This window comes from Podarcis bocagei (assembly GCF_964188305.1).
Source record: "Podarcis bocagei genome assembly, chromosome: 10".
NCBI classification, from domain to species: Eukaryota; Metazoa; Chordata; class Lepidosauria; order Squamata; family Lacertidae; genus Podarcis; species Podarcis bocagei.
This window is the reverse complement of record NC_138135.1, coordinates 19,205,907-19,220,981: the sequence shown is the minus strand read 5'-3', so window position 1 is coordinate 19,220,981 and position 15,075 is coordinate 19,205,907. Positions and strand designations below refer to the sequence as shown.

Below are 15,075 nucleotides of genomic sequence, written 5' to 3'. Positions count from 1 at the left end.
AGTCCTTAAAGGATCTGTGTTAAGCTTTCACTTCCTTTGGGGGGGGGGGTTCCCATTAGAAGAATCTGTACTTAGACCAAGGCCACATTCATTTTAGTGGAGGATACATTCAGAAAGATTATGGTATAATCTCATCTTTCCTTTTCAACACATGTGCACCATATGTCCTTGCGCACGCCTCCTATGGCAAGTAGCATTCCTGAATGCCTCTAGTCGCATGGAAGTGTCTTGCAGAGCTAGTTTCCATTCTGCACGGCTGAGAGAATTGCCTGCTCAGTTTTTGTTGCATAATTGCTGGTCTGGTTCCGAAATCCATTTGCTAATAAATGCCTTCAAGTGCAGCTGTGATTTGAATGCTCTTCTGAGACAGAAGCATGACGCGCAAATCTGCCCAGGTGTGATCTGAACTCTTGCTTGTGTCAGCTGTGCCATCCATTGAAGCAACTAGGATCATGGCAGAAGCCACTTTGAGCAGCATTTGGTCAGCAGTGGACTGTGAGCAAGTCCTGTAATCAAGGGGAGAAATTTGATATACAGTGGTACCTCGGGTTAAGAACTTAATTCGTTCTGGAGGTCTGTTCTTAACCTGAAACTGTTCTTAACCTGAGGTACCACTTTAGCTAATGGGGCCTCCCGCTGCCTCTGCACGATGTCTGTTCTCATCCTGAAGTAAAGTTCTTAACCCGAGGTACTATTCTGGGTTAGCGAAGTCTGTAACCTGAAGCGTCTGTAACCCAAGGTACCACTGTAGTTGAAAGTTCAAAGTGAACCTGCCCAATTTGAATCTTCCAAAACAATGCAATAACCCAGTGCTATTTTTTCTAGAAAAAGAGGTGCCAGAACTCACCATGAATGCCTCCTGTGTCCTTTTATAATGGCAATGGTAAGCCCTGCAATAACCAAAACACAGTGTCCCTTGAAAACCTCTCTGATTTTTGTACTGCAGCTCGCTACCCAAGTAATGTGTACAGAAATGCGTATCCTATTGCAAAAGGGTACATGCAAATGCACAGATTAGCAAAAAGAACATTAAAATGCATTGTATCGGACAGAATTGCTTTGCAAAAAATATGTATGTTAGGCAAAATTGCATACAAAAGTGTACATATTTTGAGAAATTCACCCTGAAATGCTGGTGAATTTCCACGAGGACTTTGCCAATTGATGTGGAAATATGGGGAAGTGAACTTCAAAAAGACTGGAGAAATTAGAAACTGAGAATAACTAAAATTGACAGATTCACCCATCGCCACTGTTATCACAACTACCAGGCCTTCCACTCACTGCTCTTGCCTCAGGGTGGGCAACTGAAAGGTGAGGCAAGCTGGCATTTCTCAAAGAGCCACATTTTCCACTGGAATCTCCAGCTGCTGACCCCTCATTTAAATGAGTAGAGTAGATCTTTTAGGCGTAGGCAAACTTGTTAGATTATAGACAATTGATTGCAATCCTGAGGTGTGTGCATGCACCAAACCTGATTGCACACCCAATCTTTCTCCTGCACAGCACCTTTTGATGCTGACCGTCAATCCTCTTTCATATTTATCGAGGCTTCAGCAAGGGTTGGAGCTGCTGTATGTATATAAAAAAAGCCTTGAGGAAGCTCTGAATAGAAACTATTTTTAAATTTTCTACCAGCTTTCAAAAGGAAAGAAAAGCATCATCTCCTGTCTTCAATTAACTCTGTTAATGATTCCCAGAGCCTTACAGTATGTGTGGTGGTATTTAATTAAATCAGAGGAGACATGATTTGAACAAGACTTTAGTTTCACTTTGAAAGTTATTAAATAAACTGATATGGTTTTGTTCCACTAAGGTTCCTGGGAGCATCCGGCTAAATTTTAATCATGAGCAGCTAGTCAAATAGTGGCCCTCCCAAAAAAAACCTGAGGATAATAACTAGATATTTAAAAAAGATGGTGTGTAAGATCATATCTAGCAGCTTTAAACCCGGCACCCATCTGAACAGAGCGTACAACTTTTGCCCAACTAAATGAAGTTAATGATCATCTCACAGAAGCCCGTTTTGTGTGTTAGGTTGCAATCCCAAACATGTCTACTCAGAAGTAGATCCCATTGAATTCAGAGGGGCTTACTCCCAGAGAAGTGGGGTTGAGACTGAAGCCTTAGGTGCTTGCTGACATTCCATTGACAAAATAGTGGCTGGATATTGAGTGGGCAGGGCTGGTGATTCTAGAAGGTTCTGCAATGATCATTCCACTGCCTAGTAATGTACAGTAGTTTCCATACTGTTTGTGCTTAAGGAACATTCTTCACCTTGAACAGGCAGCTGAGGGACTCTCCTTGCATGTGCTATGCAATCATGCACCACAGAAAATTTTGCATTCATTCTAGTCATAATATTGTGGCAGGTAGAGAGTAGCTAGCCTGTCTTTCTTTGTCGGACTTCTCCTATGGCATCTAGTCTGTTTCACCCTCATGTACAAGGCAAGAGAGGGGGCTGGTTAACATTCTTTTTAATGTGTTTGTGGGAGGGGATAGAGGTGGGGAGTATTGGTTTGCATTGTCCCTGTTTTTGTTATGTATTTTGTGTTGTTCATCTGGAATTTCAAGTTGTGAGGTCTGTGGATAAAAATTTAAACAACAACACAGTTTATTTCCACACACTTTAATTTTACCATTCATCTCCAAACCCAAGGTCTCCAGCTGTTATGTTAAGGATATTTTAAGAAGGAGGGTTTCTGTTCTACCTGTTAAGGCAAAGTGACTACGTACAGTATAGTGCTTTTGCTTTTTTCTGGGGGGGCGCAGGGGTATACATACCCCTAAACATTTTGTGAATCAAAGTTTGGCTTCATTGGGGAGCAGTATTTCAATATGAGTAGGAAAATGAGAGTACCCCTAAACATTTTTTTTAGAAAAAAAGCACTGACTACCTATATTCAAGTAGCAGAATCAGCAAACCTTATGAGTTTTGCAAAGGGTGCAAAACTGACTTGGCAATTCATTCCACTCCATGAAGAGTGGGCTTTGGTTTCGCATGGTGAAATGCTCCTATTATTTTTAGATCTGCTCATTTTTTATCCTTTAATAACAATCATGCTATCAAAATGTCTTTATAGAAGCAACATGTTGTCAGAAACAAAGGACATTTCTCTTTCTCTGACAAAACTCACGACACCAGAATCCTTTCCCTTCTGTGTAAAATTGGTATATTTTTGGTGTGTGGGAACATCTTAAGAAAAACAGACAAATGTATCCACCCAAACAGACTGTGGTATTTATGCTGGAGCTCTCTGCGCAGATCTGTTTCATATGTACTTAGGTTGGCAGAGTTGATCCTGACCTGGTTAATGAGGCTGGAACGCGACGTTAGGGCAGATGCATGAAGGCTGTTGCCAAGAACAGCAGTCCTGTGTCTCATTCTTCTCTCCTTGGTAACATCGAGCAATGCAAAATTTATCAATTTCATTTTTATCCCTCCCAAGAAGGTCAGTGCAGTGCAAGGTTGGGCAAATATGTCAACCTGCCGCTATTTTACTTTCACTGGAGTGATGATGCACCAGGCTATGGAGATGGCTGGAATTGCCGGTTTCAGTTTCTCTTTAATTCTCATTTTCCTAATCTTAACATTTGGCTCTCCTCATTTCCCCCTTCATTTGCAATTTATTATTACTATATTTTTAAAGGATGCATTGACATTTATCAGCATTTTGGTGCAAATTTCTCCGAACATACACATTTTGGTATGCAGTCTTTCCTAATACGAACATTTATGCAAAGCATTTTCCCAAGATATAAGGCATTTTGGATGTTACTTTCACTATCATATGCATTTATCTGCACGCTTTACAGTGGTACCTCGGTTTTTGAACGGCTCTGTTGACGAATGTTTCAGTTTTTGAACGTCGTAAACCTGGAAGTAAATGCTCCGGTTTTTGAACAAGCCTCGGAAGTCGAACATGCCATTGGCTTCCGTATCGAGGTTTCCATTTTGAGGCTTCCATTTTGAGTTTTTGGTTTTAGAACGTTTTGGAACTCATACGGTCTTCCAGAACGGATTACGTTCGATAACCAAGGTACCACTGTATACCTATTTTTTATACATTACTTTGCTGGAGGACAACATTGCAAAATTTGTAGAAGGGTGAATTTTGAAGGATGGCAGTGTTTTGATTTATGTGTTGTGTCAGAAAAGATGAATCCAGTAAATTTGCCTTTGAATGCGAGCTGAATTGAATTTTCTCCCCATCGTCAACATAGTGTACACAATTCTCTTCCCCAATCAATTTTATCAACCCTGTTAAGTAAGCTAGGCTCAGAGAGAACAGCTGGCCTAAGATCACCCACAGAGCTTCATTGCTGAACAGAGATTTGAACCTGACACCCTTGTCCATCCTTCCTTCCTCCTTTGAACTGTAACTTGCATGAGCCCCAGCCAGCATGTCCAAAGGTCAGGGGTCATGGGAGTTGTAGTCCAATAACCCATGGAGGGCAATAGATTGGAGAAAGCTGCTCTAGTCACTTTGATGTATGTGTTGTGATGTCTGCACACCCTGCAATAAGTGGTGGGCTGCATGCAGCAGTGTTGTGCATGCAGTGCAGTGGAATGTTGCACATTTTCAAACACAAGGCATTAGAGGGAGGAGAGTCAGAGAGTCGGGGCTGTTGTCTTCAAGACCACCATGTATCTGCCGCAGTGTCTGCTTCCAGTCTGAGGATGCAACTAGCCAAGAGCGATGGCATCATGACTGCCGTTTTGTTTATTATGTGTTTGCATGTTAATATGGCAAATTGCTTTTTTTCCTACAGTGCATTTAGTGTGAGTTAAAGTGTAAAATGCAAACTGAAGATAAAATTCCTATCAAAATAAAACTAAAGCGAAGCACGACATTAGACACGATCCAGCCAAGTCAAGCACTTTTTAAGTCCCATTAATTTCGCTGACAGAGTTAAACATTATTTTAAATTTCTCTCAGTGAGAAGCATTTGAACTTTAAAAGTGCTCAATTTGGACTGGATTGTTCCCATAATAGACAGCAGCAGCAAAAGCACTTAAAAAATATCCAGCTGCCAGAAGATTCAAAATGCCACAGCAGCTAAAAATAACCCAAGAAAGTTTTTTTTAAAAAAAAATAAAAACAAAACAGTACACAGGTCTGTTGGCAGGGAGCTTTGTCACATAGATGCCACTTGTAAAAATAAAAAACAACAACACAAAGGCTTGCCAGTATGACCCAGCACTGTCTGTTTCCAGGTGAAGTCTATATCGAAGCACCAATTGCCTTGATTTGCTTTCACAAAAATTGCATGGAGGTCAAATTACCTCTCTCCCAATATTGTGCACTCTCAGCTGGAGTTTTCTTTCACTTTTCTTATTCCATAACATTTTTCTTCTTCTTCTTGAGTGGATTTATTGTGCAAGAGCTCTGCTTAGCTATTGCTTTTTTATTACAGTGCATCCACTTCCTTTGTGGGATATGAAGGTACATTCTTACTGCACAAAGGGAAATGTATTTGTGTTGAGAGTCGGTGTGCAGAGGTGGTTAAGAGTGTTGGGCCCAGGACCTTGAGGCTGCAGTTCAAATCCCCGCTCAGCCATCAAATTCACTGTGTGACCTTGGGCCAGCCACTATCCCTCATCCCTCATCCCTCAACCTAACCTACCCCACAGGGTTGCTGTGTGGGTAAAATGGAGAGGGTGGAGAACCATGTATCCCACCTTGAGCTCCTTGGAGGAAAGGTACGATAGAAATGTAGTAATAAATAAACAAATGTTTACGCAAGCCACCTGGAGACCTTTCAGGTAACAAGTGACTAATCAGTTTAAAGAATAATAAAAATATACCTGCACCCAAACATGGGAGAGATTTGTGCAAACTGTGGCAGTCTGGAAGCTCCCTGGAAAAAAATATGCAGTGGACGCTCGGGTTGTGAATGTGATCCGTGCGGCAGGCACGTTTGCAACCCGCAGCGCTGTGTCTGCGCATGCGAGGGTCGCAATTTGCCACTTCTGCGCATGTGCAAAGCGCGATTTAGTGCTTCGCGTGCGCAAGCACCGAAACCTGGAAGTAACTCGTTCTGGTACTTCTGGGTTCGGTGCAGTGCGCAACCTGAAAATGCACAACCCAAAGTGTCTGTAACCTGAGGTATGACTATATTTCAAGGCAGATTCTGTCCCCATCCTGAAGATACTATTCATTTGCTTATTTTGAATACCTAAGGAAATCATCGAATCATAAGGCTGAAAGGGGCCCTGAGGATAATCTATTCCAACCCCCTGCCAGGCAGGAATATGCAGCTGCCCCATACAGGGATTGATCCTGCAACACTGGACATCATCAGCACCATGCAACCAACTGAGCTATCCAGGCTGCATCAAAGAAGCATTGTTATATCACTGTAGCCCTGAGAAGTTGTCAAAAATTAGAAAAGACTCTCGGAATAAAACCATGCTCAAACCTAATACAGGAGCAGAAATGACGCGGTATCCATATGGAACCAGCGCTATGCAGGCACCTCTTCCTGCCCCTCCTCCTGCTGTTTCCTGGTGTCATAGACTGAGACGCCAAGCAGCTTGGGTCCTGCTCAACCATACATCTATAGTGTTGTGATGCCATTTCAAACAGTGATGGCTTCCCCAAAGAATTATGGGAGGCTGTGTTTTGTTAACGGTGCTGAGAGTTGTTAGGCGATCCCTATTCCCCTCCCAGAGCTACCTGGTGCCTGGGTTTTCTAATAGCGCCCATAACAAACTCTGTTTCCATCAGCCATAGCTAGCATGGCCAGGAATAATGAAATAATGAAGCCACGTTACAGTGAAACCAGGCAGAGGGCCTTCTCGGTAGTGGCACCTGTGGAACGCCCTTCCACCAGATGTCAAAGACAACAACAACTACCAGACTTTTAGAAGACATTTGAAGGCAGCCCTGTTTAGGGAAGCTTTTAACGTTACTGTATTTTAATATTTTCTTGAAAGCCGCCCAGAGTGGCTGGGGAAGCCCAGCCAGATGGGTGGGGTACAAATAATAAATTATTATTATTATTAGTTCCACAACATCTGGTTCCCCATCCATTCCACCACATGGGATCTGGATGTGTAAGCTACAGTATTTATTGAGGGATGCTTCAGGCTGCCGCTCATTGTAATAAGCTTTGATTTCACCCGACGGCTTCCACTTAATGATTTTAAAACCAGTATCTCTATGCTGTATTGATATAGCTCTGGTAAAGGAGTGTGGCTCTATAGTACATTGTTGGAAGCCTTCTAAATTAACTGGCCTCCAGACATGACAAGGAGATCATTGTTCTAGACTTTGTATAATGTACCCCACCACCAACGGTACAGCAGTAAAAACAACTCAAGGAAACACTTGGATGGAAATAGCCTTCCTTTCTATCACAGATTTATAAAATATTATGTTCCTTTGTTGCTGGATTTTGCATCACTTTGTGGACTGCCGGCATGGAAGTTTGTCCTAGGAAATGTGGTTTTCTAATCAAGTTTCAGTTTGCAGTGAGAGAGGGAGCCGATATGATATCTTGCTACTCCTTTCTTATAAAGGAGAGCTGCCAGAAGGCAAAAAATATGGAAAACTCCATTTTCTGAACTCTCTAGTGGAATGCTGTTCTGATAGAACAGGGCTCCATTATGTTCTATGAGGCTATTATGTTGTGGAAGAACGGAGAGTTTTTTAAAAAAATTATAACAACAGGTACATAGACTGTTCATGTGAAACCTATCTAGATATTTCTTCAGGTGTTTAACAACCGTTAATGTACTAAACATTGTGTACCAGTAACTGAGTGAAAGCCTGTACTTCGGATTAAATTCCACTTTGCCCTTCAGATTTTAGTTGTATTCAACATTTATAAGTCACTTTCCCAATAAAACCACCCAAAGCTGCATACAGGGAGTTAATACTATTCAGCAACAATCTTAAAATGGAGAATGTGAACCAATAAAAGCAGCAACCATAAGTAAAAACCTGGTAATCTGTTCCAAGGCAGTAAACAAAGCTCATGGGCTGTGATTTTTTTTACTTGATGGCTTCAACTTTACGTTTTCAAACAGTGACCAAGCTGCACTGATATATCTCCACTAAAGGAGATGCATCCATTTTTGACCTGGTAGTGGAAGGCAGGAAAGAAGGAAGCCTATTTCCTTGCTGTGAGCTTCCACAGGGCAATCTTTTGACGGAATTGGGGCCAACACTAAAAAAGCCCTGTCCCATACTTTTGGCAGATTTTCCTTTATACACTGAAAGGACATGGAGCAGACCTCCTCTAGATACCCCAAGAGACTAGGGTGGTTGATTTGGAATACAAGCATGGAGATACTTATGTAGTCACCCTTTCCAGGACCGCCCCCCCCAATCTAGCATAGACACACAGGCTACTAACCTCTAGTGAAAACATTGCCCTCGACTGATCAGTCTTGTTGAGGAGGGAGAGAGCCAGTCTTCTGTGTTTCTGAGCTGTCTGTGGAGCAAAGGGTTTCCCTTCCTCAGAGCCAGCGTGGTAACTAAATGACATATGAGGAATGGAGAGATCTGCCCCTGCTTCTATCAATCTGCTTATTTCCCTGCCAAGAATTCTCTGTTGTCTGTGCCTCTACTATCTGGCCCTTCTATGCATTGCAGGGGGTTGGACTAGATTGCTCTAGGGGTCCCTTCCAACCTTACTCTTCTGCTTCTATACCAGGCAAGGCTGGTCAGTAGCATGTACAGTGGTACCTCGGGTTACATACGCTTCAGGTTACAGACTCCGCTAACCCAGAAATAGTACCTCGGGTTAAGAACTTTGCTTCAGGATGAGAACAGAAATTGTGCCCTGGCGGCGCGGCGGCAGCGGGAGGCCCCATTAGCTAAAGTGGTGCTTCAGGTTAAGAACAGTTTCAGGTTAAGAACAGACCTCCAGAACGAATTAAGTACTTAACCCGAGGTACCACAGTAGTTCTATTTCCCTCCCTCCACAATGCAACTAGCAACAAGGGTTTTTTTTGGTGTTTTTTTTGCTATTTCGCTGATCAGCTCTCCATAGCAATATTTCCTTAAAAAAAATGAAACTCTGGTGTTCTATTCAGAGATCTCCCATATAGCATGCAGTTTAGCTCACAAATTAAATGGGATTGAAATGGGATTGTAATTGCCACTGAACCTCAAATTGCTTCCAATTGCTTTGAATATGCAGGTGCTTTCCCTTGCTGCTGCTCCTGCTGCCTATTCCCTGTTTAATTAACCAGATAAGAATCTGCCGCTCCTTGCAATGCCCAGAATTAAAGGGCTAAAGGAAGCTCTCTTAAAAAAGAAAGCATTTGAATGGGACTCAATACAGAAGGCTGGGTTAGCAATGTATGTTATAAAGGCAGAATTCCTGTGTATTCTGCAACAGCAACAAGAAGTTGTGACAATCTTGACTTTCGCAGGTAGTGAAGAGTTAATATTATTATTTAAACAATGAGCAGATGTTAATGTCATTATGCTGGATTTTTAACAACAAACACATTTCTTTTTCCTGCACAGCGCCAATAGCTTTGTGAAGCCTTTGGCAGATAAGGCTGTTTTCTGAGAAGTGGTACATGGCTGGAGTTTGTGTGTTTGTTGGAGAAGCTGGCATCTCTGAAATAAGGCAGTTGTATTTGTATCTATTTCCCCCTTCCATCTTCAGTGTAAAGTTCAACGGAGGATAAACACCATGTTTACCAGGAGGCGAAAATAACAACTTTTTCTTTAAAAACAACACGTTTATCTAGTAAGCTACGATATTTGAGATTCCTGGCACTTTGCATCTTTTCCTCTCCAACAGACCCTGTGACAGCATGTGGGGACTGAGTTCGTATTCAGACGTGAAATGTCATTAAACACATGTACCGGAGTTCATTTGGAGAAATTGTTGAAGGAGAAACAGTGGCGTAGCGTGGGGGGTGCAGGGGGGGCTGGCTGCACCGGGCACAACATCTGGGGGTTAGTGTTAGGGGGTGCAAATCCACGGGTTAGGGGGCACAAATTACTTGCCTTGCCCCGGGTGCTGACAACCTACGCTATGCCACTGAGGAGAAATGGTGCTACAGATGTACAAATAAATGCCAATGAAAGCAAAAGTTTCCCTTTTACATCAGCCAACTTTCAGGTTTTAAAAATAAATAAAAGCCATTTAGCAATATTCAGTGTGAAAATCTTGTCCTGATCCAGAGAAAGCGACCGGTGCTCAGATCCCCCTGTTTAGACTTTGAGTTGCACATGCAAAAAAAGGTGAGGCTTTTATGCTATTCTCTTTCCTGAATTCCTCCATGTAATACCAGGATTATTGGCACAGTTCCCATCTCTGGAGTGAGGCTTCATATACAGTGTGAAACAGATGCTTGATGCTATCAGCTGCCCCTCACTGCTGAAGGTAAAGCCAGGAGATTAAATCTAGGCCCGCCCTCCCCTTTTGGAAGGTGATTGGTTCTGCCACCTTTGACGCTGCCAAACATTTGTTGGGTGGATATTCATGCTGCCTGCTAATACATGCAGAAAGAGTTCCCATTTCATTTTAAAAGAGGAAACACAACTTGCATGTGTATGAAATCAAGGCACAGTCTCTGCCGTATTTCCTGCTGTGGCCTGACATTATGTTGCATAACTACTATTGCAGATAATTTGCTGATTGTGCCGACTTTTAATGACACTGGTGGAACATACCCAACCCAATAGCTCCCTTAGAAAGGCAAAAGGGGCCATTCTCTCAAACAGGACAAGACTCTGAGTTCAAGAGAGCACATTGGCTGCAATTCCTGGAAGACCTGCTCTTCGCCTTGCAGGTCATTTCCCCCAGACCTGGGAGGGTGGGGCCTGGACTGACTCCAGCTACAAAAACTGAAGTTGATTAACAGATTTGGGGGCTGGGGTATTTAGTGGATTTTGTTGCTGGGCAGTTGTTGCTGTTTTTTTAAAATATATTTTAGATCTTATTATGATCCATGTAGAAATTATTGAGTTTGATTGTGTACTCTTTGATATTTCATTCTTTATGACTACTTTTGTTATGTTTGTAATTATGTGATTTTTGTTTCATGTTGTAAGCTGCCTTGAGCATGTTTTGAACTACGGCAAGGCAGCAGACAAGTGAAATGATGTACATATGTAAGTTCTGTATGTCACCGTAAAGAACTATGTCAAGATCACAGTTTATGTTTGAGAGAGAAAGAGAGAAAGAGAGAGAGAGAGAGAGAGAGAGAGAGAGAGAGAGAGAGAGAGAGAGAGAGAGAATCAATCTATAACCATGCATAACTGAAAAGAGTATCTTACACATCTGGTGAAGTATTCTGTGTCCCACAAAAGCTCCTTTCACAAGAAAAAAAAAATGTTTTTAAGATGTCACGGGCCTTGTGCTTCTGCGTGATTGCTGTTCAGACAGGCTTTTGACCTGAAGCCCTGCTGTTAACACACATGCTGGCTTACCTGGAATGTGGCTCCTGCTGCAAACAGGGCATTTGCAAGTAAACAAACACCTTTGCATTGTGTTTCACGTCCCAGCAGCTCAGTGCTCGCTGCAGGCAAACCCAAACCGAAGAAACCTCTATGCAGCAGACCGGTATCTGCTTACCGGTGACATCACAGCCGAGCAGCTGGGAGAAACCTGTAGGATCCTTTCCAGTGTTTGCAAAGGCCTGAGCTTTGCAAATGGGGCTCTATTAGAGAGAATGCAGTAAAGGTAGTGCTGGGGGGGGGGGGGAGCTTGGGATCATGTGATCACAGTGCAGATGGGACTAAGTGGTTGGAGGATTCAGGCTAGAGAGTCAGTAGGGCACAACATATAATACACCAAAGGGTCGTTCCAGAGCAGTTAGCTGACAGGGGAGGGAGCGAAAGCAGCCAATATCTTCCCTGGCTGCCTGAAGGCAAGAGGAATATTTTTGCTCCCTCCTTCCACACCCTGCTCATTCCTTCAGCTGTGCTCCCTCCGAGGCTGTCAGCCTGCGAAGCACCATTCTCTAATCCCTGCATTCCAGGGATGATCAGCGGAGCCTGTTGCAGAAGAAACCTATCAGGTCTTTCCATGTGAGTTCCTGATTTTTGATGCTGCATGTGTGTGTGTGGGGGGGGGCGAGTTTCTAACTTTTCAGTTTGTGGGGTTTTCCTCGTGAAGTTGGAGAAAAATTGGCTCTGATGGTTCAAAGAAGCAGAATAGGTTGCAACATGTTGGGAGAGCTGTGAGCCAATGCTTTCAATTGTCTTATTCCGTCCCTGCCCCCCTCCACCCTCTTTGGCTGTAGTCAAATTTTGCTTTCTTTTTGAAAATGGCCACAACTCTGTATGCACTCAGAAAAGATCTAGCAATCAAATTTCAAATGGAAATTGGCTGCTTTGTTGTTATGGAAGTCGCTTTCGTCTATGTCTAATTTGGAGGCTGCTTAATCTCCAGGTAAATACTAGACACTGATTAACTCAAGGGGCATAGAAAGTGATGTGGTATCTGGTAGTATGATATTGAGAGAGGAGTTGTATCATTGCACTGCATGTTTTAATTGCTGTGTTACACACACACACACACACACACACACACACACACACCGTTAAAGTCTTGAGGACAGGCATTGTGTCCCAGTCTGCTATTGGCAAAGTGCTCTTTCGATTTTAGAAATTTGCAGAAATGTTATATGGGGTATTAATCAGGGTACAGCGGACTCTAGCAATCAAATCAAAATGGGGGGTAGTTTAGAAAGCCTGTTTTCATGATGACAACAATGTAACCCACATGACTGCAGAGAGGTGAACATTGTATCCCTTAAACATTCAGAAATAATTAAACCCTCAAAGGATCCAAATGTGTCAGTTTTAGTTACAATGGTTATTTATTTATCATTTATAACAATATTTGTATACCGCTGTATCATAAAAATATATCACAGCGGCTTATGGCGGTTTGCATAAAACCAGACAATAAAATCACAAAAGTTAAAAACAAGTTTAAAGCAAAAAGAAACGAAAAACAAACAACATTAGGCCATTGTGGGAGATGTATTCTTAATTGCACAAACAGGCCTGGTGGAATAGAAGAATTTTCAGCAGGCCTTTAAAAGTTGGCACAGAAAAGTGCCCACGGAATCTCTAGTGGCAGGGTGTTCCAGAGGACTGGGCCAATAACACTAAAAGCCCCATTTCTTAGTTTTTTAATTCACGGTGGATTTTATGGCATGAATCATAATATGAAAATCTGTAAAGGTAATTATACGATTTCCCCCCAAAAGGAGACTTGACAAGATTACATACACTGAATCTGGATAAATTGATGCATAGTGGTAGATATTTCTTCCAGCTGAATGAGATGAGTGGGAAACGACGGCAGCACCATGTAGACAGTTAACCACAGGGGCTCATTTTTGTCTTGCTAAAGTCAGCTCAATTTGGCGTTTCCACATAATTCTGCGATTCTTCCAGCATATCTCCAACTATCAGCTCAACCCTTCCCACTCATTCATCACTCAGCTTTGTCAGAAGGTGACACATGCTCATATCATGACTGAGGGTCACCAGGCTGCCTGACTCAAAGCCTCCCAGTGTCTCTCCCCTGTTAAAGGCTCAGACAGGTATCTAGACAGTGACTTTGTTATCACACGGAAACTGGACTCGGGGAGCAGACAGAAAACGAAGTAAATATTAAACATTCCTTCGATACTTACATGTCCCACAACATTGCACCAACGAGCTTCACAAGTCACTCAACCTTTTGTGAATCACAGGTAATAAAAAACTTACTCAAGCGAGTCAGAATTGCAGCAGGACCTAGCAGACTCAATGGCTCCAAATCCCTGACAGATTGAGTGAATCCAACCAAATTCCTCGATTCTGGATACTTAGATTCATATCAAACTGTTGGGTTGGTTCCCCCCCCCCCATTTTGTTTTAACAGAGCTGAAGTCAGCTGAAGCTGCTGTGTCAAGCAAAGGTTATGTATGCAACAGCTCAACTTGGTACTGCAACCTATAAAATGATAACCTGATATTAAATGCAAAAATGCATATATGGCAGATTTGGCCTTTCTGTGTGAGAACTGAGCCCAAAATGGCCCCAGGAATGGGTTCTTTGGGAACTCTTTTTCGTATGTAACGGGACTTGCAGAAAATAAAAATACAAAATAAAGTTGCAGGGTAGAGTGCTCTTGCTCAGCAGGCCGGCCAGCCAGCCATGCCTACTTTTGGGATGTTCCATTCCATTTCTCATTCAAGATGGTTTTCCACTTTCCACCCAGCAGTCAGTCAGCATGATGTAGTCACTGGGCATGCTCAGACTTCAGTGGGGGGCTTGGCCCCCACCCCTTAGGGCTTTTGTACTACTGCAGATCTTGGGGGTCTCTCCCCAGCCTGCTGATACCCCCTTGTTATGCATGGATGGTGCCATCTAGGCTGCCTAATAATTGACCCTCTACATGCATTTGTTATTAAAATATAGAATAATTTACAGCATTCATCTGGTGATTTTATGAGTGCTTTTAGAACCTCGCTTACATTGCATTTTCACAACAGTTCTGCAGGGTGGGTCATTATTATTATTGTCCCTTATAATTAGAGAGGGAGGGCTGAAGATAAGCACAATAATTTTTTTTTTTTTTTAAATATCTTTATTGTCATTGCCCCCTTCAGGGACAACGAAATTACTTGACTGCTCCATAAAAACACTAATTGAACAATACAGTATAATACGGCAAGGGAGATTAGATGACTTTCAAAGTCCAGGCTTCCCATTCAGAGCCGAGATCGCTCTGGAGAAGAAGCTGTTCTTAAGATGGCTCGTTCTTGTCTTCATCGTCCTGTATCTCCGTCCCGACGGCAAGAGCTCGAAGAGACAGTGACCAGGATGCGATGGATCTTTTACTATGTCCAGTGCCTTCCTATGGCACCTTGTGGCATAAATCTGCTCTAAGGTGGAGAGTGGGCAGCCAACAATGCTCTCTGCTGCCTTAACAACCCTGCACAACCCCATCCTGTCCTGGGTAGTACTTCTTGAATGTGCTGTAGTAGTTAGAGTTTTGCTCAGACTGGGAAGAACCAGGTGGATAAACTAGGAAGCTCACAGAGTGTCCTTGGGCCGCTCACTATCTCTCAGACCTGACCTACCTCACAGGGTTGCC

General features: G+C 42.8%; 2 protein-coding genes across 11 annotated transcripts in view; one reads left to right on the top strand and one right to left on the bottom strand.

Moving 5' to 3' along the window:
- LOC308595767 (aldo-keto reductase family 1 member B1-like) overlaps positions 1-15,075 on the bottom strand; it is a 319,272-nt gene that overhangs the window by 236,165 nt on the left and 68,032 nt on the right. The gene's annotated exons all lie outside the window — the stretch shown is intronic.
- Positions 1-15,075, top strand: part of CALD1 (caldesmon 1) — a 189,800-nt gene that overhangs the window by 124,876 nt on the left and 49,849 nt on the right. Inside the window, exon 1 of one of the 10 annotated variants that reach the window (XM_081209947.1) lies at positions 11,799-12,005. The exons of the other annotated variants lie outside the window; for them this stretch is intronic. Within the exon in view, the coding sequence (XP_081066073.1) occupies positions 11,959-12,005 (47 nt within the window). The 5' untranslated portion in view covers positions 11,799-11,958. Of the gene's footprint in view, positions 1-11,798; positions 12,006-15,075 lie in introns of those variants that run through there. 10 annotated transcript variants of the gene reach the window in all.